This window comes from Helicoverpa armigera, chromosome 25 (assembly GCF_030705265.1).
Source record: "Helicoverpa armigera isolate CAAS_96S chromosome 25, ASM3070526v1, whole genome shotgun sequence".
Classification (NCBI taxonomy): Eukaryota; Metazoa; Arthropoda; class Insecta; order Lepidoptera; family Noctuidae; genus Helicoverpa; species Helicoverpa armigera.
In genome coordinates this window covers 8,558,319-8,585,988 of record NC_087144.1, presented here as the reverse complement: position 1 = coordinate 8,585,988, position 27,670 = coordinate 8,558,319, and the positions used below count along the sequence as shown (strand labels likewise).

General features: G+C 36.9%; 2 protein-coding genes across 4 annotated transcripts in view; one reads left to right on the top strand and one right to left on the bottom strand.

The window, feature by feature from the left end:
• Nucleotides 1-420: 420 nt before the first annotated feature.
• On the top strand, nt 421-3,899 carry LOC110379512 (mitochondrial S-adenosylmethionine carrier protein). The gene is made up of 6 exons (XM_064041471.1): nt 421-728; nt 800-920; nt 1,432-1,577; nt 2,075-2,173; nt 2,617-2,772; nt 3,075-3,899. Exons 1-6 carry the CDS (start codon nt 672-674, stop codon nt 3,351-3,353), a joined length of 858 nt encoding a protein of 285 aa, XP_063897541.1. The 5' UTR covers nt 421-671; the 3' UTR covers nt 3,354-3,899.
• Nucleotides 3,900-4,214: 315 nt separating this feature from the next.
• LOC110379510 (rhophilin-2-B) overlaps nt 4,215-27,670 on the bottom strand; it is a 98,202-nt gene continuing 74,746 nt past the window's right edge. For 2 of the 3 annotated variants that reach the window (XM_064041430.1, XM_064041432.1), the window contains 14 exons: nt 20,408-20,524; nt 17,382-17,509; nt 12,020-12,176; nt 11,307-11,448; nt 10,708-10,799; nt 10,214-10,363; nt 9,843-9,989; nt 9,466-9,544; nt 8,903-9,010; nt 8,389-8,509; nt 7,836-7,966; nt 6,854-7,485; nt 6,380-6,532; nt 4,215-6,130 (listed from right to left, as the gene is read on the bottom strand). In XM_064041430.1, coding sequence (XP_063897500.1) covers nt 5,930-6,130; nt 6,380-6,532; nt 6,854-7,485; nt 7,836-7,966; nt 8,389-8,509; nt 8,903-9,010; nt 9,466-9,544; nt 9,843-9,989; nt 10,214-10,363; nt 10,708-10,799; nt 11,307-11,448; nt 12,020-12,176; nt 17,382-17,509; nt 20,408-20,524 — 2,358 coding nt within the window. In that variant the 3' untranslated portion in view covers nt 4,215-5,929. The remainder of the gene's footprint in view (nt 6,131-6,379; nt 6,533-6,853; nt 7,486-7,835; nt 7,967-8,388; nt 8,510-8,902; nt 9,011-9,465; nt 9,545-9,842; nt 9,990-10,213; nt 10,364-10,707; nt 10,800-11,306; nt 11,449-12,019; nt 12,177-17,381; nt 17,510-20,407; nt 20,525-27,670) is intronic. The other variant, XM_064041431.1, reaches the window with a different exon arrangement.

Sequence of the window (27,670 nt, the reverse complement as noted above, 5' to 3'; positions counted from 1 at the left end):
CACTGTCAGAAAAAGGGTACCCAGCTTACAATATTTTCCCATAACCAAAGTAAATAAACATTAAACTGAAGTACTCTTAAAACCTTGCCCTTATTTATTTATTCTTTTAAAATACATACCAAGACATAACCAATAAGGTAAAACTTTGACTTAACGTTTGAGTTTGAAAATAAAATTTATGAGTGAAGGTACATCTTGAATTCTGATGTTCTTTGATCAGTTTTTGGACATACATATGTGAGGTTTAGAACGCTCATTTGCGAGGATGAGAATCAAAGTAGTATTTTAGTCACACATATACAGAAATAATACTACTCGTTTTATATTTTTCACAGTAGTAGGGGTAAACTTTAGTTTCAACTGGCAACATTGCTTGACAGATGACCGATGGATGTCTGTCAGTCAGTGAATGTTAATTCCGCGATAGGGATTGTGCCCGGGAAACATTTAAAATCTGATTAGAATAGTTCTTAACGATTATTATGGCTATTCACTATTGTTATTTCCCACGATTTGTCTTAAGTTTAATTCATTTTCTCAAACTCTAAGAAACCTTAAAATCGCTGTCAAAAATCAGTGCTAATATTTTCGTGTTCAAATATTTTGAGGTTATTTCATGCTTATTTTACATAACTATTAATTTCTCAGTGGTTTTGAATTAAATTGTGAAAATGGCTGGCATAAGTCAGCCGAAGTCGTTTAAAACTACACATGTTCCACCGTTAATCGTAAGTATTCGTTAGTTTTTACAAAGTATTGCTACATAAGTTTTGTTTACTTATGAACTGGGTGTTCTTAGGCGGGAGCCCTGGCCGGGGTGTCGGTGGATGTGACCCTGTACCCCCTGGATACGCTGAAGACAAGGCTGCAAAGTGCTCAGGGCTTCCAGAAGGCTGGTGGCTTTAGAGGAGTTTATAGAGGTGCGAATAGAAACTTATTTTATGATTAAAGTATTACAAGGATATGAATTTCTAATTGAATTAATTGCTATATATTTATCTAAGGTTAACAAGATCTATTGTTAGCATGACCATAATTATTTTAATGTTATGCTGGTAAAAATTGTTTTCAGGCTACAGCCTGCTGAAATTATGATGCAACATTATGTACATGGAAAGTTTTATGTCTGTTTGTTTAAGTGACTTGCACCAGAAATATTTCTAGAGCTGATCTGTTTGTTTGACATACTACTACAAAATAAAAGTAGAAGTAGTAGAACATACTATGCCTATACTTTATAAAACTGTGTTATTGGAGGATTGTGATAAAAGTTACTATAGTAATGCATTACTTTTCAAAAGTATACAACGCAAAGTAGTGCCACAAAGGTGTAAACCCACATTCATACACAAGCTGACAAACTAGCCTTCTTTGCAAGGTGCATTCGAGTATAAACACAACATGGTTAAATAATAACCCTTCATTCCGCAGGCTTATTAACAGTAGCAGCAACGTCTATGCCCACAACAGCCCTATTCTTCGCATCATATGAGGCAACCAAAGCTCAGTGCCAGCCACTGGTGTCTCCTCAGTACGCTCCACTGACGCACATGCTTGCTGCCAGTGTTGGTGAAGTTGTAAGTACTATATTATATGCATTTTTTTTGTTATATTAAGGAAAATGGGCACTTTTTTATGAACACTGTATCCACTTTTCATCATTGTGTTAAAGCCTATAGATGATAGATAGATAGCAATGATGTAACCTGTGTATGAAAGTCAAGTTTGGTTTCAGTGCCTATATGGTGTTTTTGAAAATATATTTTGTTATTATGTAACTGTACAATGTGCAACAGTGAAGCCTCTTTCAAAGCCCTCGTAAAGTTCTTTATTACATTATTTTTTTGTATTAGTATTTACAAGTTCAATTCCAGCACAAACTTTGTTTGATTTGAATGGTGTTTTGATTGTGTGCATTTTGTATGAACACTGCGCACTATAACCACTTTTAAATATGGCGCAACAGTGAATGAACCTATGTCATACATATGCATATGAAAACCTTTGTAAAGTACTTAATTTAATATTTGTCCTTTTGTTATTTCTCGTCTGTACAGAACGAATTTTCTTACAGTTGGCGTGTGTGATCCGAGTGCCCACAGAGATAGCTAAGCAGAGGAAGCAGACGTACGTCGGCTCTAACGCCATCAGCAGTGTCTCTATACTGCTACATGTGAGTATATTGTTCCATCAACATAAAGTATCAATTTTGTACTTTTTTGAGTGATAAATAATTGTGATACTAATTTGTTAAAAAAGAGTTAGGGAAGCTGAGCTTATGGCTAATTAACAGCTGCACAGAACGTTTGATCATTGCAAATCCCATGTCCTACAAAAAGTTGGTCAGAAAATCCCAGTAAGAATGTCCAATAAAAATCCTGATTATCTATCCTACAAAATGGAAAATCTACTTATTCTTCGTTTATCAATTATCAGGCATAAGACCCAAATCCACCGATAACATAAATGTTAGTTTTCTTAAAATTACTGTTTACTTCGTCAATTTTATGTTAAAATTCATGGTATACAATTGTTAAGAAAAGTAACGCTTATTTAGTCGGTGAACCTAGACCTAAGTCTCATTACTGAAACTCTCTATTTCTCTTCGTTCATCAGGCGTACAAATCCGAGGGTTTCTTCCGCGGAGTCTACCGCGGGTTCGGCTCCACGGTGCTGCGGGACTTACCCTTCAGCTTCATCGAGCTGCCGGTCTGGGAGCTCCTCAAGAGTACCGTTAGGAAGCATAATGATGGACAGATTAGCAGTTTTCAGGTACGAGATAAAATAAGATTGTGTATTTTTTACGAAATCCACGTTTTCCTTATGTTTTCTCTTATGTATTCCCCTTACGTACGCCCCTTATGTACTCCCCTTATGTACCCTCTTTATGTAATCTCTCTTTGTAATCCCCTTATGTACTCTCACTTATGTACTCCCCTCATGTACTCTCCCTATTTACTCTCCCTATGTACTCCCCTTATGCACTCTCCCTATGTAGTCCCCTTATATACTCTCCCTATGTACTCCCGTACATACCTACTCTCTGATTTCTTACCAATACATTACCGTTTCAGAGTGCACTATGCGGTTCAATCGCGGGCGGCTTCGCGGCCGGTGTGACCACGCCACTAGATCTCGCAAAAACAAGGATAATGCTAGGCGATGGGTACAGTGTGACCAGGAAAATGCGTATATTACCCGTTTTAATAGATATTTACTTCGAATCAGGGTTTAAAGGACTTTTTGCAGGAGTAATGCCTAGAATGACAGCGATCATGATCGGTGGTTTTGTGTTTTTCGGCGTCTATGATGACTCGAAAAAGTATTTGGAAAAATATCTTGATGGTAGTTAGCATCGGTTTGAGATGTAAATGTTTTTTTGTCTATTGAAGCTGTGCTTCACCCAAAGAGTTTTAAAAAAGTTGACAGGAACTATTTGACACTGTTATGCGCTTCCAAAGAAGTACTTACTATAAAGAACCAATATAATATGTAAAGTACAGTCAAAAATAGTTCAAATATTGTAATTAGGCTTTTATAAGTGAATGAACAAAAGGCAAAAATGTAGCATTTAAACATTGATTAATATCATCTGTTAAGTTTTTTGGCTTTATTTTGTTTTGAGTACATTATTATAATGATTTTAGAAAGTTTCTGGAGCCGAGGAAATTCTGTGATTTAATGTTTCCTTCATACATCTACTTACCTACCTACCACCAATAAATTGGTTCCTATTTGTTAGTTATTTATACAGATGGCTTTTTAATGTAAAATAGAAATAAATTGAGTTGTTGTTATACATAGGTGTATAGTTATACATAGTTTTATATACTTGCGTAGTTTAGTTATTAAAGTATGTATATAGTTGTTATTCTGTGATGTTTAATGTATTAAAATAATTTGAAAACTAATGATTTTTACGTTTTTTTCTCAAGTAAAACTCGTAGGATAATTTTGGTTTTAATAAAATATATCTTAATCGAAGGTCAGTAACAAAGATATGTAACAATTTTTACTATGTATCGATAATTCGACACCTGGTATCTAAATAGTAATATCTCTACAACGCGGGCGACAGCCAAATTACCAACGTACAGCATTAATTTTTTTTGTTTGTCGTTATACGATATAGGTGGCGTCACTGAAGAATGAGACGATAGTGTTTCTGTCTTTATCTTTTTTAATCATTCAAGGTAAAATAAAACATTACTAACTAGCCTTTAAATATCCTTTATTGTTCAAAAGTAACCACAACAATTTTATACAGTTTTATCTTAAACAAGTTTATACAATGATATACATTTTACTCTATTTTATAATATTATACAAAAACTAAAAACGAGTCGAATCAAAAATTTTAAATTGTTACAATCAATCTAAAATTTTACGTTTTGGACGCGATCAATATTTGCCAAAAGTTTTGCCTTTTCTTTAAAATCGATCACATCCAAAATAATAATTAAGTTCAACATTATTTTATGTAATATTAACTAAAATACTGTAATTACATTTAAATCTAAATAAATTGTGACATATACTTTCTATTTACTACGAATATACATAATTAAGTTTTTAATCAAAATATACATATAATTTTTTATCTGTTAAGTACACTTTCAATCAGTCGTAGACAATAGATGCCTGCCTTTTTTTCAGACAGACATTTTAAATTCGTAACAAGCACATTTAGATGAAAAAAAATATATAAAAAAGTGAGAAAAGTATCGTTTTAAATCAAAATGTCGACGTTTTCAAGTTCTGTGCACGTCTTTTGCGATATAAAGATGTGACAGTACATTGAAATAGGCAATCACCTAACGTAGGATAATTTGGAAAAAAGTGCAATTTGAATTCTTCAATTAAAGGTTAAAATAAATATATACCATTAATAGATAAAAAAATAAATATAAACCTACAATAGATAAAAATCGATTTCTCATACATACATACAATATACTTAAATACAATATACTTAAATTGGCTTGTAATTTTTTAGGACTTTGACAGTTATTTATTGAAATAATTATTGAAAAAAAAAACTACAGAAAGAAAAATTACAGATATTCTCATAGGAAAATAAAGGCTCTCAGATTTGTAATAGAATGATTGCAAAAAAAGTTTTAAGGCAAATCATAAATACATAATTGTTTTAGATAAGTACATAGATATAGTTATCTAAATATCTAGAATATTAGTAAGTAAGTACTAAGTAAATAACATACTTGGCAAACAGAATTTCAAAGAAAAAAGGTATATATATTTCAAACTTAAATATTTTTTTAATTAAGTACAGAATTTGGATAAAAAATTGCTGTTGTTTGCCAAGCAGAAAACTTATATAATAATAAAAGAAAAACTTTGGAGTTTCATAGCCGATGTAAGGTCCCAATAACTAACTATATATTTAGGAACCTAAATATAATAGCAGCGAACTTCGCTCTCTTAAGTAAACCTAAGAATTCAACCCAGACTCACGCCAAAAAAGAATCTATAAGTAGTTGAAGGTATCTGATAATAGATGACGTTGGTATACATTTTAGCTTAGAATAGTTTAAGACTTAATAAATAAATGGCCCTTCTAATTCGTTTAAACCAACGGTTTTGTGACTTGATGCGTTTGTGACAATCTTTAACCAATGAACAATTAGATAAACAGTGATTTTATGAAAGTTTATGAAATTTATCTTAACTATGACCAGTGATATTATAGACAATAAGACGCCTTTTAACTTACAAATCACACGATTCGCAAAAAACGAATCGCAAATTATTCATCAACATCCTAATAATTGATACTGTTTAATTTTAACAAAACATCGCCGCAGCGCCGCACTAACATTGTAAGTTTCAAATTGCAGCTACTAGATGGCGCTGTTACAAACAATTTTATCAACACCTCCGCTAGATGGCGCTGTACCAAAGAGGCGTTTTATCTGAATATAATATTACTGGTGTGTGAGCCGCGATGGGAGCTGTTGTCGCGCGTGGTGTGTCGGCGGAAGGGGTTCCAGGACGGAGCCCGTCGCGCTGACGAGCGAGCGGTGACGGCGGTGGAGCCGCTTGAGGCGGTAGATGCCGCTGATACGGAACCCTGGTTCGAGTTTGACTGCCGTGGAGTTTCGGGTGACGCCTGTGAAAAGCAAGTAAGTAAGGATATAATGATATAGTCTTATTTTTAAAGAAAAAGGAAATCTCTGAAGGTGTGATAAGGTTTGTATTACTTTTCTTCAATAATCTTGGAGGCATTTTCTTTACTAAACTTGGTAGATTGAAACGGATCAGAGTAAGTGATACTTTGTATATACTACTGATGCTTTTATATCTTAATCTGAGTGCCTGTCAGTCTGTAATAACAGACATTGTATTTTTATAGATTTACCTTTAGACAGCTCTTATCCATCGGCGTGGCTAGCTTCATAGTGAGCGTGTCTCCAGCGGCCTGGATCAGCCGCACCACCTCGTCGTGCGAGCTCCACTTCACGTCCGTGTCTCCGATGCTGATGATGAAGTCGCCTTCTCGCATGCCTCCGATCTATAAGACAATAGATACTTCAATATTTTGGACCTAAGGTATATGTAGTTAATGTATGGACATGTAATGAGGAGGGATGATACACATGCAACAAAGTGTGTGTTAGTATGAGTGTAAAGGAAGACCTAAGAAAAGATGGATGGATTGCCTGAAAGATGACATGAATAAAAGGGGAGTGAGTGCCACTATGATGAGTGACAGGGAATAATGGAAGCGGAAGACACATTGCGCCGAACCCAAATAAAATTGGGAACATTGCAAGAAGAAGAAGTAGTAGGTATATGTAGTTAATCCAGCAGGTTCAATAGATTCAATACTTACATCTGCCAAAGAGTTAGGTTCAACCCCAGCAATAACGACCGGCGCATCCCCTCTCACGGAGAACCCAAAGCCCTCGTCCTCAGTCTTCGCATTAGACACGTTGTACTCACTCGCCGCCCTCCTCAGAGGGTCCTTTCGTCTCGTATTCTTCGCTTTACCATTCTCCTTCACTCCATTCTCAATCTTCCCCTCCCCTTTAGTCTTATACTCATTCTGAGAGTCATAATCCAAAACCTTCGGATGATACTCATAATTATTATTGTTATAACTATTTATATAGACTCCGTTCTGTTTCGTGACCCTGTGCAGTTTCTTCTTTTCGTAGTCATTGGAATATTTCTCGTCGCTTCTGATTATTTGGTTGTAGTATGTGCTGTTGTCTTCCGATCGGTCTCGCTTGTCAGTCCTGTGTTTGCCATTTCTTGTTTCTTCGTAGTCTTCTGTGTTTCCGTTTCGTGGTCTCTCTAGGCGTCGTGATCCGTCTCTGTACTTCTGTAGTTGGACGAGGCGAGGGGCGCTCCAGTGGCGTTTGGCGGAGAATATGGCGATTGGCCCCAGAGACTTAAAGAGGTCTTCCACTCGGTGCTGAGCGAAGTCGGGTTGTGTTAGGGCCAGTTGGAATTTTGAGGATGCTGTAAATTAGAAGAGAGTGTTATAAGTTTATCGATCGCAATTTAATGGGGGTATCTTTGAAATTCTCTTTGCAATGTGATTCGTAACACTTTATGACGTGTAGTTGGGGCCAAATATTTTAATCAGTCTTTGAACTGGACGAGCCCTGTGCTCTCTGTTGCTACCTATATTAACACGATCTATCAATAGGAATAGGAAGGAATCTCACCACTTTATATTCCTATTGCTAGATGTGTGTGGGTAGGCGTTTTGGGAGCTATCTTTTGTTTTTGGTGTTTGAAAAGTGACGTATCAGCCTTATTTGAATAAACCTTTTTGAGTGTGTGTTTGTAATACAAGCAGTACATACGCGTGACGTTGGGCGCGTCGATGAGGTCGGTGAAGTCGTCAGCGGCGGCGTCGCGCGCGGCCCTGTCTCGTGCTGCCCGCGCCAGTGCGGCGCGCACCACCAGCGAGATCGCCTCCTTGCCGCGCAACTCACTGGCACATACGAATTGTTAGTATTAGTTTGAACTTTGAGTTTATAAGTTATGGAAGTTATAGGCACTGTTATTGCTGTGCTTTCCAAAAAACAGACTAAAATTAATTCAACGTACACAGCACAGATTTCTTAATAGTTACTTCGCATTAGCTTTGGTCTGCTATCATCCATATAAATCTTGCTCGATGTCAGCTATCCGAATCTAATATTCAGGTATTGGATTCAGGCTCAAGATTTTCATAGATTTGCACAAAAAAAATCCCGACGAAATGAGAACCGCCTCCTTTTTGGGAAGGCGTTTAAAAATAAATTGAGCCAAGCCCACAAAAGAAAGACTAGTAAAACTGGGTACGTCATATTTATTATCCTCAAAATTCCCCTGGAATCTCTCTAGAGCCACAAGACTTCCATATTTACTCACCGACACATCCTCTGCAGCCTCAGCGCTTCCTCGTACAGAGTGAGCGCCTCAGCGAGATGTGCGCGTCCCAGCGCCGCCCAGTCCACGTCCGCGTCCTTCAGCGTCGGAGATATGGATGAACCTGGAAACCAATCAATACAAGAGATATTACAGAAGTTTTTCAAAAGAGTTGGGCAGATTTAGGTAAAGATACAGGTGAGTGGACTAACCACATGTTACCATCACAAGTATCAGGCTTACCAAGGTGTAAGGGACGCTCGAATAACTGGGCTGGGGAAGTCAGATAGGCAGTCGCTCCATACTCACACACTGATACTCACCTGCAAGTATTTAGATCAGAAGCTGACCCTAACATAGTTGAAAAATGGCCAGGAAGATTGGATTCACTTACCTCACACTAAAAGCTACCTTCGAAAGACTACTACTGCTAATTTATGATCTTAATCTAGATGAGGCAATGTATGACATAACATTCAACAAAAAAGTCTAGCATGGTATGCCACTTTTTTCTTACCGTTTTCGAGATGTGTGTCAGGATCATACAGCGAGGCGAGGCGACTTGGAGACTGCGCCGACTCCGGCATGTTCAGCAGACCGGTTGCGCAGTACTGATGCGCCAACGCTATGGAGATACATGTTTTTAGTGCAAAGTGCAATTCTCTTTGAGGTAAAACACTGGTACTCAGCTGCATCCGGTTAGACTGGAAGCCGACCCCAACATATTTGGGAAGGGACTCGGGAGATGATGAGTGAGATCCTTCTTTGAGGTAGAATAATCATTAGCTTGATGGGACTGTGGGGTTCTTTGAAAGAGTTACCGTGGCCCTGGTACTTGAAGGACTTCAAAAAGAACAATAGTGGGTCTTATACCAGTCTTGACACTCCCTGACGCTGAAGCCACAGACGGAGTGGTCATTTGATACATTCCCATCAAAATACGTAGATATAGTTACCGGCACGGATATTACACATAAGGCAATAAACCAATAAATCGCTTCTGCGCAGGTGAAGGTCAGGGTTCAATATCCGTGCCGATAACTATAAGTCATGTGGGTGTTATGGTGTTATGATACATACCTTTGTAAAACTCAGTCTTGACGTGGACTAAAGAGACCCACGAGTATGGCACGTAGTTGAAGACACCTTCAGATTGCATCTGAAACCAAAGTGCGTAGGTTTAATATTGATGAGGAAGGGTGTAGGCGTAGTGTGACAGCAGAGAGAAATGAAAGTGGGAAACATATTGCGACTCCCAATATCTTGGGAACAGGGCAGAAAGTTTATATAGATTTTTGAAAGTCTTTACCGGTAAGGCTGGTTGCAGAAGGATCTTGTCAGCCAAAGTAAGAGGCTCTTTGCTAAAATGAGGCTGATGTACCTTATCGTAGAGCTGTCGGTATGTGTGCGCGAGATGCGCGCTCTCGTGCGCGAGGTCGAGGCAGAGCTCGGCGTACCTTATCGTAGAGCTGTCGGTATGTGTGCGCGAGATGCGCGCTCTCGTGCGCGAGGTCGAGGCAGAGCTCGGGCGCTCGCCGCAGCTCGCCTCGCGCCTCGCCCGCCTGCAGCACCAGCTTCTCGAACAGGCACTCGCGAGCTTGCGCCTGGGAAAAAAAAGAATATTGCTAATTTCTCCAAGATCCAAACTTTTATAGTCAACTGAAACATGACCTGCCGATTACTGAATTTTGTCTTAGTTGCAAAGAACTTGGCTTCTGTGAGCTCAAAACCTTTTACCACGGGAAGATTGTGTAGAAAATAGACATGGATTTTCTTTTTTTGTGTTGGGGGATTTTTTTGTGAATATTGTCTACACTGAGCTACGTACAGTCATAAGCGCGGCGAGCACGAGCAGCGTGTCGGCGGCGAGGTCGACGGAGGGCGCGTTGGTGAAGTTGTCGAGCACGTAGCGCAGCGCGCCCGCCGCCCGCAGCCACGCCTCCACGCCGCCGTCCAGACCCGCACATGTCGAGCGGTCCTTCACAACAACGAACAAAAAATGAGTTAGGTATTCGTGTTACAAAATTATGATGATGAAGTCCTTAGAGCCGAATGTTGGCCACGGTCACGGCGACTGTTCTCATATAAAGCGATAAGCCACCTGGACATATAACTGTGCACTAGGATATGCGCATTCGTGTCACTAAATGATGATGTCCTCCTAGTCGATTGTCGGTCGCGGCGGCCGTTCTCATGTAAGGAGATTAGCCAATTGCGAATGACATATTATAGTGCACAAGCGTTTGCGCAGACACTAGTGCACTCGTTATTCCTTCGAGTCGATACTCAAATTATTTGTAGATTGATTGATTTGATGTGTACCTGTTTAGCGCCAAGTTGTGTGTAGATGCCAGCTATGTTGAACAAGACACAAGCTTTCTCGAAAGCCACTGTTCGCTGGCATGACGGGACTCCTGAAAAAAGTGAACCATTATAAAATTGAAGTAACCTTTGGACAACTAACGCCATCTACATTTGTACATCACAATCAAATTTCTAAAGCAGTGCCGATCTCACTAACAATATATGGCGTTGTATGTTCATACAAGAAACTGAACTCAGGGAATATCCATCGTCTTTCTGCAGTTTCTTTTTAGAAATATTCTGGGCACATCGATCCGTTAGCATTGAAAATTCCGAATCTGATTTTTGGGCCAGCATCAGATTCCTTAAGTAAGATGTATTAAGGGAGACTTAATAAGGTTACCTTTACGTATATTGGGAAAATATAGGAATTTAGGAGAGTACATAGGGGTAGTATACAAAGAATATCATAATTAAGTAGAGGGAGTATGTAGGGGATAACATACATAGGGATACTACATAAGGGAGCAAACAGGGAGAATACATGAGCCAGTAGTTCCTGCGGGAAACTGCCTCTGGTGGAAGCTAGTCTACATCAAAAATAATTAAGACCTCACCTGTTAACGAATCGAACCACTCGAAGTAGACGCCGAGCGAGCGGTCTGGCGGGAAGAAGCGGCGCTCGATGAAGTACAGCTGGTTGTAGTACTTGAACAGTAGCGCCACGCCCGCGCTTGACCGCACTGGCGTTCGCATCGCCTGGGGAAAGAAGAAGTTAAGTTGAACCAAAACAAAATTGAAGGCATAATAACCCATTAACTGCTTGAATGCCGCTGATTAGAGAACAATAGAAAACCAATTGTGTCTGCGTAGACCCGCTCCACCTTCACAAGGGGTTCATGTCGATCAGCCAGCTGCACAAGACATTCTTTTCGTACTAGCGGATTTTGCGCTCAGTTTTCCTGAGCGACGATTTTTACGTAATTTTTGTACCGGTAGTATTCAATTGTTTACTTTTGCCGAATCTGAACTGGGTGATGTCTCACTTTCCATTCCTTCAAACTCTTGTATGATGAAACGGCAATTCGATAAGACTGGGGAAAGATCAGGCATAGGACCGACATTTACGTGCAATCTGATACACGGGTGTATTAGTTACCGACTTCCTCGTCTCCTGGCTGAATTATGAAAATATCTTAAACTCTCAAAGCAATTTTGACTTTACAACACAAACATCAGTTTTCTCAAAACAACTGTCTACTGTTAATTTTTAAATTAAACACTCGTTTTTAGGCCTTAACCAACGAATATTTACTTAGCTACAAATTACCTGTCTCATATCCATAAAGTCTGATATAGCATCCTCATAGGCAGCCGCATCCTCACTGTAGTGTTCCAGTATGAAGTCCTTGAAGGGTTCCCTGAAGTCCACCTCCTTGGTCTCCTTCAGGCCTAACGGGATCATAGGCATCACGCACTCCTTGCTGCTGAAGACAACAACACGGCTATTAATGCTGGTGTTAGAAAGGGTGCGAAGATGTCGGAAGCGGTTTGTTGGAGGGAGATGGCTGATGTGTAACGTTGTGGTTTGAAGTGTAATAGCTCCTTTTTGGTAATGGATCTTGGGTACCTAGTGATGTTCGTGAATGATGGTAATTTAATAAGTCATTTGAATACATCCATTTTACAGTCGTTGCATTGACTACCCGTCAGAAACTTGAAAGTCTGACAACCAGCGATACCATGGGGTATTGGGTTGCCCGGGTACCTTGGGTTGAGGAGGTCAGATAAGCAGTCGCTCCTTATAAGCCGACCCCAACATAGTTGGGAAAAGGCTAGGCAGATATTGGGCAGTAATTTTTTTACGTTTGAAAACATTTTTTTTTACGATTTTACCTAAAAAATAATGCTATGCCATCATAATAATACGTTACAGTTATTATGGTTTATCTTTAAATATTACCTACTAAGTGTTATGGGAGGTAAATTATAGCCTCCAGGAGTCAGTCGTTTAACTCAAGAATACTCATAATGTCTAAACGGTTGGAATTCTTTTTATTTCCAGTTTTTCTCACCCAATTACGGGTAACCTACTTTTTACCTCTATTTTTAAGTTAAATAAAAAGTGCAAAGAAATAACGAACTAACTACCAGCCTTGAACAATTTACAAAAAAACTTAAAAATAAATAATAATAATTAGTTTAACTACATGAAATAAAACGGTTTAAAAAGTTCACATTCCTCACAAAGAACGTAGATTAGCGCGCGCATTCCTCTCTATTAGTCTATGGTTACAATATGGCGGAGCGCGGGAAAATGCACACAATGGCGGAAACTGTTTTTTCATTTTTAAAGTTTAATTGGCGGCGTAATTGAATTGTAATGATATTATGTTCCATCTTAATTGTGTAAGGTTATTCGAAAGAAGTTGATTGCGAAAGCTATAGTAACTAAACCCATTAACGTGAATTCTCATGTGACCTGATATGGGCCATAGAGAAAATATCGGTAGAAGAAAACTCATTTAAAACAACCGACCTTTTCGGTTTCCTAACTTCAAAAAAATTATAATTAAAAGTAGATCGTTATACCACTCACAATATCTGATATTACACCAGTATTAAAACCACTTTCACAACTATTTTTATATCCGAAAAAATACAACTATCTAGAGAAAAAAAGCACGTAAAATATATCAAGCGAAACCGCATGAACGTCCTAGTACATCGCCCATGTAACCGCAACGCTACCAATTATCATCCATTGAGTTTTTCTGACCAAGTATTAACTGTCGGCTTTTTAACCATAATAACTACGATTAGGTAGGATTTTACACTTTACTGACGTTCTGTTGAGCCTTCTAGTGTTATGGTATGATGATAGTGGTCGTAGCTTTGTGGATCTTTCTTTTATTCTGTGGCATGTAGAGTATTTGTTGTCTATGCACAGAACAAGAAAAAAGGTGCTGTCAAAAGTTCAAGTTGTTAATTCGGCGGTGAAAATGCATGGAGCTATAAATGTTTTATTTTTGTAGATAAAAATCGAATTGCAAAGAAATGCTAGTTTATTCTGTAATTACAATTAAATGACTTAGTAGATAAAAATTAGTTTCCGTTCCAAAGTTACTGATATATTTACTTTAATTTATTATTATGAAAGGATTAGGACTCAATAAAAAACTATACATTTAAGTATCTAGCTTATAATTCTGAATCTTGATAAATTAATAATTAATCAATTAGAAAAGAAGGTAGTTACCTTTCGACTTGAAAAAACGACTTGTTAATTAAGGTTGTATAACCTAGGATTCAATAAAAATCATATTAAAAACTGCATACTTAACTAAATACCGGTGAAAGGCACTTATTCAAGCAAATATTTTGTTTATATAAAAGTTAGGAATAGTTCTTTGAACGGCCTTGTCTATGATACGCGTAACTCGAATTAATTAGTGAATGTTTTTTCAGATCTAGGTTATCTGTATAAATGGTAAATAAATGCATTTATTTAAATAATAGTTTAACATTTTAAAATGGTCTAAAAATGTAAACAACATAGCATTATATCGCAGACGGATGATATTATATTCGTCGAGTTGCCGGCTGGTAAAAAACAAAGGAAGAAGAAACATGGTGGGTTTTAGTCTCTATGTAGACGTCTGTCTTTACGCTTCACACAATATACTGGATCAAAATTAAAGATAAACATCATCCTCCATCATCCTCCGAGTCTTTTCCCAACTATGTTGGGATTGGCTTCCAGTCTAACCGGATATGGCTGAGTACCAGTGCTTTACAAGGAGCGACTGCCTATCTGACCTCCTCAACCCAGTTACCCGGGCAACCCAATACCCCTTGGTTAGACTGGTGTCGGACGTACTGGCTTCTGATTACCCGTAACAACTGCCAAGGATGTTCAATGACAGCCGGGATCTACTGTATAACGTGCCATACGAAACACAGTCATTGGTGTCTAAGATATACTTAAATAGGTAAACATGATATTTTATTACGTTGGTTTGGTTTCCTAGTAAAAAAGCTGTCCACAATTTTTCACAAATTACCTAAGACCAGTTTCACTGAACTAAGCATCATTTATTAAGTTTTATTTTTAGAAAAGAAATATATGGTTAATAAATAATAGTAATAAAACAAAAACTGCTGGACAATAAACTAATTGGATCTATGTAGTTACGACACCGCTTTCCTGTTTGTCAACTCATCAATTTATTTGTAGACCGAGGTCTCAATGACAGCGGACTTTACATAAACGTGTTTTGTAGTAGATTTATTTCCATTGATCTGAAATTTTCAAATAATTAGCTTCCACCAGCGGTTGCTCCTGCCGTGGAAACTATTCTACGTAACCGGATAAAAGTAGTCTATAATTTTTTTCGATAAATGGGCTATCTGACACTGACAGATTTTCCAAATCGAATCCAAAAATAGTTCTAGAATTAAGTATAAAACTAAATTCGAACTATACACTCAATAGATACTACATATTGTTGTAATGTATACAGGAGTCTTAATTATGTATTTTTAAAAACATCAAGTATTTTGAGTATAATTCTTGTTTACATAGGCATAAATAAAATATACTATTCACATATTTGAATGTGTGTAATTAAATTAATGTGCATACAGAAGTGACATTTAGCCGAGCCGAGTTTGTTTTATGGCCCGTACGTAATAATGTCACGGTTGATATGAATTACCAATGATTTTGCGCAATTGGACCTCGCATGTTTTGGTACAAACGTGAGTTAATTTTTAAAGATATGTATCAGTTATATTATATAGAAAAATATTAAGCGAATTATTCAAATTTTAGCTGTGTTTATTTGGATCATTTATAACGCCTGACTTGTGCAGTTGACTGTTTCAAGCGATATTTGAAGTAAGTATGTAAACAACGTCTTTATTTCAAACGTACTTATATTATACTTAGGTGAAACAAATAAACACAGACCTTAGGTTTTGTTGCACATTTTTCATCTACCTACACTCATTTCATAACAAGGTTTTATTTTAGTTAATAATAGACTATTTTTGTGTTAGGTATGTGACATTGTAGAGGTAATACCATAGAAATGTAAACATACCTGATAACGAATAAAATAGCAGGAACCAATAAAAATATTCGTTCTGTTCTGGCTCGCTTTCCGCTCATACACTAACCTCTCCTAACTTTATGCAAATCATGTAAAGTCTATTACATATTGCGTAATTATCAGTCAATATTACAAGTGCGACTTATACTTAAGCCTTTTATTATTAGAATTGAAGATAAATAATTGTCATGGGTGTGTATTGTATGTCCTACGGCGTTGTTTGGAGAAAGTAAGCGTTTTCATAAGAAATAAAAATAATATAGCCTTTAGGCGGTTCGTTTCATCAATGAGCGTATCTTGGGTGTGTCACAAAATTCTCTTATTGAGAGTTTTTTAAACGAATTATAATTTCGTAAGGCACCAATAACACTAGGTACACTTATTATAGGTACAGATATAGCCATTTTCCCGAGATCCCACACGTGTCAACCTCAAATTATTATGTACCTATGTCTCTTCCTGACCACGGAACTATAGAGTCCCGGATTTTTGGGAGGCGAACGTGGGGCTGAAGCCAACACGCTGAAGCCCTTTTTGATAATTATTATTTCAAAATATATTATTATTTGTAAAAGCTCTTTAGCAACTTCAAGGTAGTTGCACACTATCAAGGAGTGGGTCTCATGGAGAAGAACTGGTAAGAAACTCTATCCTGTCCCGAAGTAGCTACTTCCCGAACAGGGTGTAATTGGCAGTAATATGTATAGCTTTGTTACTTTACATTACTTACATAACTACGTACGTTACTTTACATTACTTTACACAGACTACGTTCTAGTGACGTCATTCACCGCTGTATTAGGGCCGCTATATGACTGCACCGATTTCCTAGGAAACCAAAGCTTTGTACATCAGACGTATTTTTTAATTATTCTATTAACAGAAAAGTCTCAAACAATCTCTCAATCTTGCCAAGGTGGTTTAGATAATATAATTTGTAATAACAAAAATATAATTTATAGCTAAACATAATGAACTAATTCAACATGTTTTACTTCATATGTAGATATTGATTAGCCCAGTTATATAAGGCAAGATTTCATTAATGTGTGGGAACGGAAATTGATGGATAACTTGTTTAATGATGTTTCTTCAAGGTTGTGGGTGTGAGAAAAGTAGGTCTGAAATGTGTAACCGGAGCAACGGAAAATAAAATGACGAGAATGGGACATAATACATATGTAAATTTCTACTAATATCATGAAATTGAAAAGTTTATTAATAATTGAAGGAGCTAATCTCAGGAACTTTGATTCAACCGGTTTTCAATTTGACCGCTTTACATTGATAGATTATAATATAGCAAAAAATAATGCGTTAAATTGCAATCAGATGTTACGGTTCACAATAATTCGACAGTTTACAATCTCTCGAGATAGATTGTAATCTAACGATGTTTGTAATCTTACGGTGACATATCCATTTGCGCGGAGTAGGAAGCTGTCGCGTGACTTGGGTAAATACGACAACTTAACTTAGACGAGCTCTGCAAAAGCGCATCTTTTACGAAAAGCCTTCTACAAGAGCCCCCATATCATTTAATAAAATGGCTAGGCACATAAAGACACGGAGTACTACCTGTCGCTCTGGTACAGTTCTACCGAGGAGTTGAGCTCCGCGAGCTGTTCCTTCAGCAGCTGCAGGTTGGAGTTCACGAAGCTCAGCTCCAGGGCCACTGTCTCGCGTAGCTTTCTGTTTGTCGTTGCCTGTGAAAGATAAACAAATAAAATAAATTATAAAAGAAGAATATAGAGTAGAAATAAGTCATAAAAGTAACATTAATTTGATAAAATAATATAGATTTTTAACACGCCTAGGTAGGTTTATTAGCTACACTTGTAACTATGTACATTTGTAAGAAAATCTTGGAATCTTTGACCCACTTCCCGGTCTTCGATAAGGATGAAATTTTGCACACGCTCTGAGTTCTGATGACAATACATGGCTAGCGTGTTTTTTAGTTTTTTAAACTATTAATTTTAAATAAATAAATAGATAAATAAACATGTTCTAAGAGACAGAGAGAGAGAGAGCGCTTTTATTTTTTGTTTTACTGTTTGTTTTTGTTACTAGATTTATTTGTTTGTATTTGTGTGTGTTTGTTTTCTGCGTCATTTGTGTGTAAAATAAATGGTTTTTCTTTCTTTCTTTCTTTCAGACATATTCATGCATATTTTTTTATTCCACTTAAATAAATTCCGACGTCCAATATTGTTTAGTAACTAATTTAGTCAAGTGAAGTCATTCAGGAAGTGAAGTGAGGAAGTGTCGCTTCGGACTGACTAAATTCTAATTAGGAAATGATTTAGGACTTCTGGATTTAGTCAAGTGGAATAAGTATCACGCTGGTAGGTAAAAAAGCCTTAATTACTTGGTTTAACATTTTATTGTTCTGTATTACAAAAAGAATTGTTTATAAATAAATGAAGTGGAGTTAAAGAAGTAGGTAGTAATTACCTAGATTCGAATTTTATCGTACCCGTGAAAAACTGGATCTTACGTTTATTTTATCTTAGGATCGTTTTTATACATATTTATCTGCCAGGCAACACATTTCGATTTTTAAAATTACATTTCTCTCAAAACGCTCGTCCATTCACCACATCTCATATGTTATCGTTGGAAAGAAGAAATTCTTTCGCAAAACAACACAATACGAGCTCCAAGAAATATTCGGACATCAAAACACATTAACATTAACAATAAGTACAAGTCTTCGAAAACAACTGGTGAATGAAGATACTGGGTCATTGACCTCTCACGTCACGTGTTGAATGTGAGATGTAGCGTTATATTGGCATTTGTTAAGTTGGTCAGTTTGAAAGCGAGGTATTGGAAACTTAGTTTATGCGTATATAACTGTACTCAATATGGTCTGATAAGCATGATCTGAACTGATGTCATAGAGAAGACACACTTGTTTATACTCTAAAGGCTCCAAAGCTGCTGAACCTAAACTATCCTCGTTAAGCTCCACTACCCCCGGTTGACTTAGGCTATAATTTATCCGGGAACGACGCGCATGAAACAGCGAGAAGTAGCTGGTAATGTTATAAAATTAATCGGTACTTTTTATCGCAAAAATTACGTTGAGATGACAAATCTTCTAAAGGGGTTTCCCTCCTTCAACATTTAACGCCGATTCATGGCCGATTTACACAAAAAGTCTTCTAAAACCTAAGCTTCACCGACACTTGTAACCCTACCTGTCACCCTACAGACGACGGTCAGAGGTCACAGACCGTAGGGCGATCGCTGACGCGTCACAAAGGCGGGTGAACGCCCTAACGTCTTTTGTTTTACGCCAAGGATCGCGCCAAGCAGTTCAAAGTTAAAGTTCACTGGTTTTGTGATACAATGCAAGGTGATGTCATTTTGGCGGATGTTTTGTTTTGATGAGTAAGTTGCAGGTAGGTAGAAATTTCTTGTTTCTTTAGAAACAGAGGACAATATATGACGGTTATTTTTGTTGAGTCAATTTATGGAAGTTATTGGCACTTATTTTCAGGAAGAGAAGGAATGAGCTTTAATCATTTCGTGCGTTGCTCAGGGGGGTTTGGCGATTTCAGACTTTAAAATCGAGGTAGGTTTTCTCGAATGTAGAAAACATTCCAGAAAACCTAGGTACCTCTTTCTTCATCTATACGACTATACTCAGCAATTCTTGTTTAAGGTGTGATTAAAAAAGTACATACATACATAGGTTAAGAAGAGTTACATTGATACTTGCTTTAGCTGGAACCAAACCTGCACAATCCTACTTGAGAAGCGGGTGCTTAATTAACCAGTAGCCTATTCCTACAAACTTTATTCAAACAGATTAAGTAAAGAAAACTTTGACGACATTTCACTCAGCACGGAATAGTTGCCGTAATAATCTTTTTTCTTCAGTCCCAGTTTGCGTCATATTTGTAATATCTCTATTTCAAGACAACCCAACTTTATCACACAATACTATAGAAATATACCCAATCAAAAACTATACAAACGTAACAAAAACGTAATCGCAGTGCGCGTGAGCAGAGAAAGTGTCAATCGCACGTGACGTCACGCGCAATGGCGATTAGTGGCGATTTGTACCGGGAAGTGTACATAGGGAAATGTTTTTATGTGAATGAATCATATCTACCAGTAAATGGTTTCCGTGAAGATTGTGTTATGGATTTTTTTTTTGTGTGAGCTTTTGATTTGTTTTTGTTATAGGCGTTATGTTTGGCATTTGGCATGCTTTCTTTAGGAAATGTGTATCGATGATAAATGACGTTTTGGGGCTCATAATAATATTGATGGAGTCAGCGGTTAAGAGACTGATTTAGAAGACGGTATTCCTTGATACAGCGCGTATTGTGGCGAGGTTTCTGTCTTTGGAGTCCTAAACGTACTTTGGACCCTGGTTGTGTCGGTTTAATACCTTTATATTTTAATATTAAACAAAGTTTATGTCAAAGAATAAATAAAAATAATCCGGGACTCTGTAGTGCCGTGGTCTGGAAGGGACATACAAATTTTATTTTTTATTTTTTTATTTTTTTTTATTTTTTTTCTTATCAATGTCGCTTACCTAGTCTGGGGCATCCCTAGTACCAACAACATATAACACTGACCTTGAACAAGTTCTCAGCGCCGGCTCTGAGGCGCAACTCCTTGTTGATCTCCTGGTTGAGCTGGCATCGCCGGGTCTGCAGCCGTCCGCGGCACGTCGCCACGCGCGGGTCTGAACCCTGGAACAATGAAGAAGAAACATTAGTCTAATGTTTCTAAGACCACTTTTCATATAACAACATAACCTTTGACATATGTATTTATTAATGTTCATCTATCAGGCCGATCAAAGGACACATTGGTAGCGTTCTCATATAAGGAGATCAGCCAGCTGCGCAGGACATATTATAGTGCACAAGCATTTGCTTGGACACAGGTGCACTCTCTATTCCTTCACTCTCGTAGCTCGACGGGACGGGCAATCCGACATGATTAACAGACTGAACTAATATGTGTTATAAAGCTGAACAGTTTGTTTGTTTGCTAGAATGCGTTAATTTGAAAAAATATTTATTTATCGAGAAAGTTTTATCCTGGTTCTTGGAGTAGTTCCTAGGGGACGCAAAATGAGTCTCAAAGCTGACCAAAAAGCGAAATAAAAATAATAAAGATGTAGTAAACAAACAAATGACCATCGCACACGCACGCCGAGTGATGAAGTATGCGCGGGAGTGATATACTGCGGCTTTCACTGGCTGCATGATCGACGACATTCGCCATCGTTTACTTACAATGTTTATTGACTAACTAATTGATGATTTGTTTGTATGTAAGAATCAATTCTTTGATGTAAGACTTGAGGATCATTTTGATAGGGTGTCGAAGTACTATGTCGTCGTATCTCGTATCGTAGCTTTTTCTAAACAATCAGTTCAGTGTCGGCTTCCAGTCTTATCTGATGCAGATGAGTACTAGTGTTTTAATGAACTTCTGAATCCAGTTACCCTGACAACCCGATACCACCTCATAAGACTGGTTTTTATTCTTTGTGGCTTCCGACTACCCCGTAACGACTAGTAAAAAAATATAATGATGGCCTGGATCCACCAATTTAACGTCTTTTGAAACAAAGAGGAAATTATTTAAAACTGTGCATTTATGATCTCAACCAACGTGATCATTAGATGAGTTATTTTTGTAATCGAATCGAAAAAATCCTCCCCATCACTGTCTACTGGGAACATGCCCAAGAGGCTGGCAGCATTGCAACGTTGGATGATAATGCTTATTCTATATATTTGTATTATTATTTATAATGTTATGCATAACAATTTAGTTTTAAATCTACCTTTCAATCAACGAAAACTTCGCAACAAAATTAAAAATTCACCTCTTTACTATGATGACATGGTCGCCATTACAAAATTACAATTTGACGTTACCTAACGCCTTAATATGGCCGCCAACGTAATTAGAATGTTATTAATGATATAATAATATATTATATTATGTGCTTTGCATTAATAATGTGCAGTAACTTTGATACGGTATGCCCTGGAGGTAGGAATATAGTAGGTTAAGGATCGTCACGGAATGGATTGCGTTGTGTTGAGAATTGTGAATTCAAGATCAATATTGAAGAATATGAGTGTATGGTGAATATGTGTGTGGTTTGGTACACTTTTGATTTAGATAGCAATGTTATGAAAAATATTATTTTTAGAGTTTTGAGAATAATAAGATATTCGGTTGTTGGTAATCTTGTAAAGTTCGTTATAGTAAACAGATAAAGTCATCAACTTTTCATATCACACATCCTGATCTTTAGATAGCCTGTCTGCTGTAGCTTGCAGCAGTTCTTCACTCCATCTTGCTTGACAATCAAATTGTACCCACATAGTTCTATTATCAAATACCCTTTACTGTAAAGCAAAGTTCAGAGCAAAGTTATTTGACTAAATATTATAATATTTTTATCCATTGGCACCAGTATATTTATCCACTGTCATCACTAACCTTCAAAACTTTAAAATCACATACTCCTCAGCAATAAATAAACCTAAAACCCACTTGTTCACACGTTGCACCGGCGCGTGAGTTGAACTCCAAGCGACCGGGGGTTGCATAAATATGTACTTCTTTTATATGCACCGAGAGACGTGACATGAAATAATTAGCTTGTGTTGTACGCATTTCACTTTTGTTTTTTTTTTTTTTTTGATAAATTACGTGTTTTTAATGTTGAGTGGTTTGAGTCAAAGATATTAAAAAGTTAAGGTCTCGGTGTGTTCTAAGTCCCGTGGGAATTATATTGTCGTGAAGGGATAAAAGGTAGCCTATCTATACTAATATTATAAAGCTGAAGAGTTTGTTTGTTTGTTTGTTTGAACGCGCTAATCTCAGGAACTACTGGTCCGATTTGAAAAATTCTTTCAGTGTTAGATAGCCCATTTATCGAGGAAGGCTATAGGCTACTTTTTATCCGGGTTCGTGCAGAGGTTTCACGGGATGCGGGTGAAACCGCTGGCAGAAGCTAGTATATTATATAACATTGTTATATTTCTTTAAATCAGATTTTTTAATTTGAATTTACAGCCCTATAGTGAAAGTATCTAGAGATTAGTACATACACAGAATAGTGATCTAATTTAGTCCAGTCTGTCACATACACATATCTTCTAGAATATTTCATATCGCTCGTTCACATAATATTATAAACATTAGTAACCAGGAAATATGCAAGCTGCAGAAATACGCATAATAATTGCATCTGCACACAAGATGTGATATTTACCAACAACTGTCAGGAATGTTGTGAACACATTCCTAGCGGCTGATAATGGATAGATTATAATAGCATGAGATCATTGACTGATAGTTTAATTACATAGATTGGTATGTATGTATTGAAGTACTTTATTCTTCTTCTTAGCGTTTATCCCGTTTGTGACGGGGTCCGCTTTCCGTATCTTCTTCTTCCACTTCGCTCTATCCTGGACATCTTCCTCTTCGAGTTCGCAGATTATCATATACGATTTACGACACTCAAACACCGCAGTTTTGGCCTGCCTCTGCGCTAAGTACTGAAGTATTAAAGTACTTTATTGCATTTTTATATCTTCAGCTCCTGATCTCTCTCCGGTCGTGTCGGATTGCCGTCCCATTGGGCTATGAGAGTAAAGGAATGGTGAGTGCACCTGTGTCCAAGCAAATGCTCGTGCACTGTAATATGTCCTGCGCAGCTGGCTGATCTCCTTATATGAAAACAGCCGCCGTAGCCGATAATCGGCTAGGAGGACATCGTCATAATCAGTAAAATTGCAAGCTATTAATTTTTCTACAAATAAAATGCATTATTTTTATCATAAAACTATTTAGCGTCCGCCAGCGGTCTCACCTACGTTTTGAGGAAACTATTTCCATAAGTTTCAGTGTGAAAAAGAAACAAATAATGTAAGGTATGTTTTCAAACTTTCGCATTTAGGATAAGTATCCTTCTGTACTCCTCAGCTAAATTCAAAGTCATCATCATCTCCCGAACCTTTTCCAACTATGTTATGGTCGGCTTCCAGTCTAACCGGATTCAGCTGAGTACTAGCCGCTTTACAAGGAGCGACTGCCTATCTGACCTCCTCAACCCAGTTAACCCGGGCAACCCGCCAAAGTCAAAGTCAAATTATTTACGAACGAATAATCTAATAATGAATGTATTTGTCATGCCATTTGCATATGCCACCAATACATTTGCTGGTCGATCTCGTAAGCAAGAGGAGCATGAAGGCTCGTCCCAGTAAGCTTGTGTACCAGTATACCAGGGTACCAGCAATGGTGCGGAACTGTGTCATTGGATTATGTTTCCTGATTGTAAAGCGGGTGCTTTCTAAGTACCATTTGAAGATTAGACTGCATTTTTTTGAAGCAGGACATTGTAAGAGCCCTCCCGCTGTGTGTGCGGCGTGAGGAAGTGTTAGACTTACTGACTAAAGCTCATCCCTGTTTCATCTGAAGCTCTTTAAATACTAGGGTAACCGTTTCAAACAGTCCTGCCCCTGGTAGAGATTTTGTTTCCCTAGTCAGTGGTTAGTCCTGCTTATAGTTTCACTGTCTAGTTAAAAACGCTTATTCATGTTACAATACATAAGATACCTACATAATTTTTTTCTTTGCAAACTTCCAAAATTATTTGACAATCAATTATCTAGCAGTCGGTCTATAGTTTAGTCTGCAGTGTAAATGAGCTCTTAATACCTAATATTATTTATAAAAGATAAGTTCACATCCCAACTAAATCTCACTATTGAACATTCATTACCTTTCTACATAGACAGTATTCCCTACTCCAGTGGAACCAGAGACAATAGCGCAGAACGAATCATAGCGATACTGTAGTGATTGCGTAGCGGCGCGTCTCGGGCCGGCGCTCGCGCATGCGGAAATGCAAGCCGTTTCCATGCCTGCGCTAATGTTTTGCAATATGTTGACTTTTCTGTTAATAACGTAGGAAAACCACATCAGAGACTATCAGGCGCAATTAAAAGTCTCTGACATTTAGGGCATTTTTAGTGATATTAAACCTGCATACCTGAAAGTTAACAGCTTAATTAAGATTTAACAAGTTCTTACTCCAATTTGCGTACAAGGGAGTATTGACTAGAGCCAGGAGAGATAGATATTTTCCCTGCCAATAAACCAAAAAGGACAAAGTTCCTATATATGAAAAAGAAAAGTAAATAAAAAAAATCGCAAATAAAGCGTTCTGAAACACGAACATTCCATTTAAGTAGATAATAAACGTTATATTTACAAACATTATTACGCAAGTTTCGCGGGCAATAACACTATAATAACGACATAATGTCACGGCTGACAAATACTCAGGATTTATTTAAAACGTACACCAGATTACCTTGGCTTCATAAAAAAGTAAAAGTTTTGTCTGTGGACGTGTTTGACAGTTGGCGCCTTTTTTTTCGATAATTATCAATAATAATTGTAACTACAATTTAAAATGTAATAATGATTGATTACGTGCCTCATTTAATCAATAAATTAATTCATATTGTCGGTTTATCTCATAACAAGAATACCTCTATGTATTGATTTGGCCACCATCTTTGAATCAAACTTGTCATTCTCCGCCATTTAAACAAATGACTGACGTCTATCTGTCAATTAGTTTATCCAAAAATAGTTAGATCAATTTCATCATCAAATCAACATTATTATAACAAAATTCATTAAAATATTTAGTCTAGATCTTGGTTATTTTTCTGCCTAAAATAACACATTAACCATGAGAAGATAATTAACATTTAATCTAGAATTTTAATTAAATAATTAGGATATAACACGAGTAATTACGTTATTTTATATTCTGCGTTCATCTTTCAAGGTTAGGTTAGGTAATATCTTAAAGAGGTATAAATAGCTGTAATATGGTCTAAATAATATAATGAGCAGATGATTATTCCCTTGAAATTTTAATACATTGAGAATTATATTATTCATAAAACACGAATATAGAGCAGTATTTTTCTAAATATCGGACTGAAAAATACGGAAAACATTGAATCTGTTCATTGATTGACATTTAAAACGAAGTTTCATTGATTTAAATTTTCTATTAGAGAGAAAATCTTCTGAAAAACTTTTTCCGTAGAAAAGTATCTCCAGTGCAAGCCATTTTAGTAATCTGAAAGTTTATTTTAAGAAAACAGTAGAAAACCAAGCCATAACTAGACGATTGCAAGTTTCTTTCTCTGAAAACATAAGTTTTCATTAATTGAAGTGACTAATAGCTTATAGCTTCACGCTCTTTTAGCTAACGGGGTCGGCTCGTGATGACGCGACGAATCTGTGTTGAAGCGATGACGACTCATTTATATCATTTTGTATTGATAAGTTGAGATTTCTTGTGTTTTTATAGGCGTTAGAATATTAAACTCAAAACGACGTGACAGTTTCTGTCAGTCATCACTGATGAATTGCGGAATTGAATTGATAACAACTCAAAGAATATGTATATGCATGTATAAATTGATTGCAAACAGAGAGACTTATCTACAAATGGGCCGATGGCTTTTTTTTTTGTTTTGAAATAGTGAATTGAAGTAACCACCTAAGTCGAAGTAAAATTCATATTTTTAAATCAGGCTTATCAAATTAGCACTGGCCTTATAAATCCATAGAGAATGTTATGTGAAATCACGCGTGAAATAGGTTAGAAATGCGTTGTTTATGATTACGATAGTTGCCACTAGGAAAATACAATTCGACCGCAAATCATTTTGTAATATGGCAACACAAGAAATCGTTGGGAAATATGAACGAGGAAATGTGATTGTGTTGTTTTGCATTTTAATTAATTAATAGAATGTATTGATTTAATTAGCTGTGTAAAAGTGGTGTCATCTTTCATTTATTTGCAGGGCGCCTCCAACAGGTATCTGTGGAGATCTAAGGGGGAGGCCTATGTTCAGCAGTGGACGTCCTATTGCTGAGATGATGATGATGAAAGGAGTCTTGAAAAAAAAGCTTCAAAAATAAGGTTTCGTTCCAATTTTAAATCATGTTTTTTTACCATAATGGTCCGAATCTTAGATATCTTTTTGAGCTATAATGCACACTTATTTCATTTATTTCACTTCTGTACAGCTTTTTTTCTAGACTTAGATAGCTACATTGCAATTCAAAATTACCGCAACATGTATCTTAAACAACCATAAACAACTTCAACCAATAAAACCTCCTACACTACAATATTTCCTAGCTTAGCTTAAAAGATAAGCCATCTAGAATCTATGTTCTAAATATATTTTTATCTGTGACTGCAGTTGAGTCTTAGAAACCAGTCAGACGTATAAATAGGAAGATAGGTACCTGGTGCAATGGATGGCCGTTATCTGGCTAATGGCTGTTAGGCCGTGGTTAATAGTTTAAGCTGGGTTCACGAACGAGATATTTGCGGAGTTAGATACTTAGTTTAGTTTTGAACTGGGAAATAGAAGGTTCTGGAATCTATTCCACAGGGTATTTTTAGGTCTGAATTAAATCTTAAATTAACCCTCTGTAAGCTGGAACGCAGATACACAGGAGGCACAGTTGATTTTCTGTTGTTTTATAACTAACGACATACCTACAAGCAGTTATTTAAATTGATTTTTGATACATAATTAAGAAGAGATAGTGAACTTTTTTGAAAGTTTATTGGTCACAAAAGTAGTACCTATAACTTATTTTTTAAACTGAGTGTAAGTAAAAATTTAATCTAATTAAGCCCATCTTTATTTATATTCTTTTATAAAATCACTCTGCAATCATACTTACCCCTTTATTGACAATTACGCTATAAAAGTTGCGTAACAGGAGTTATCATAAAGGCAGAA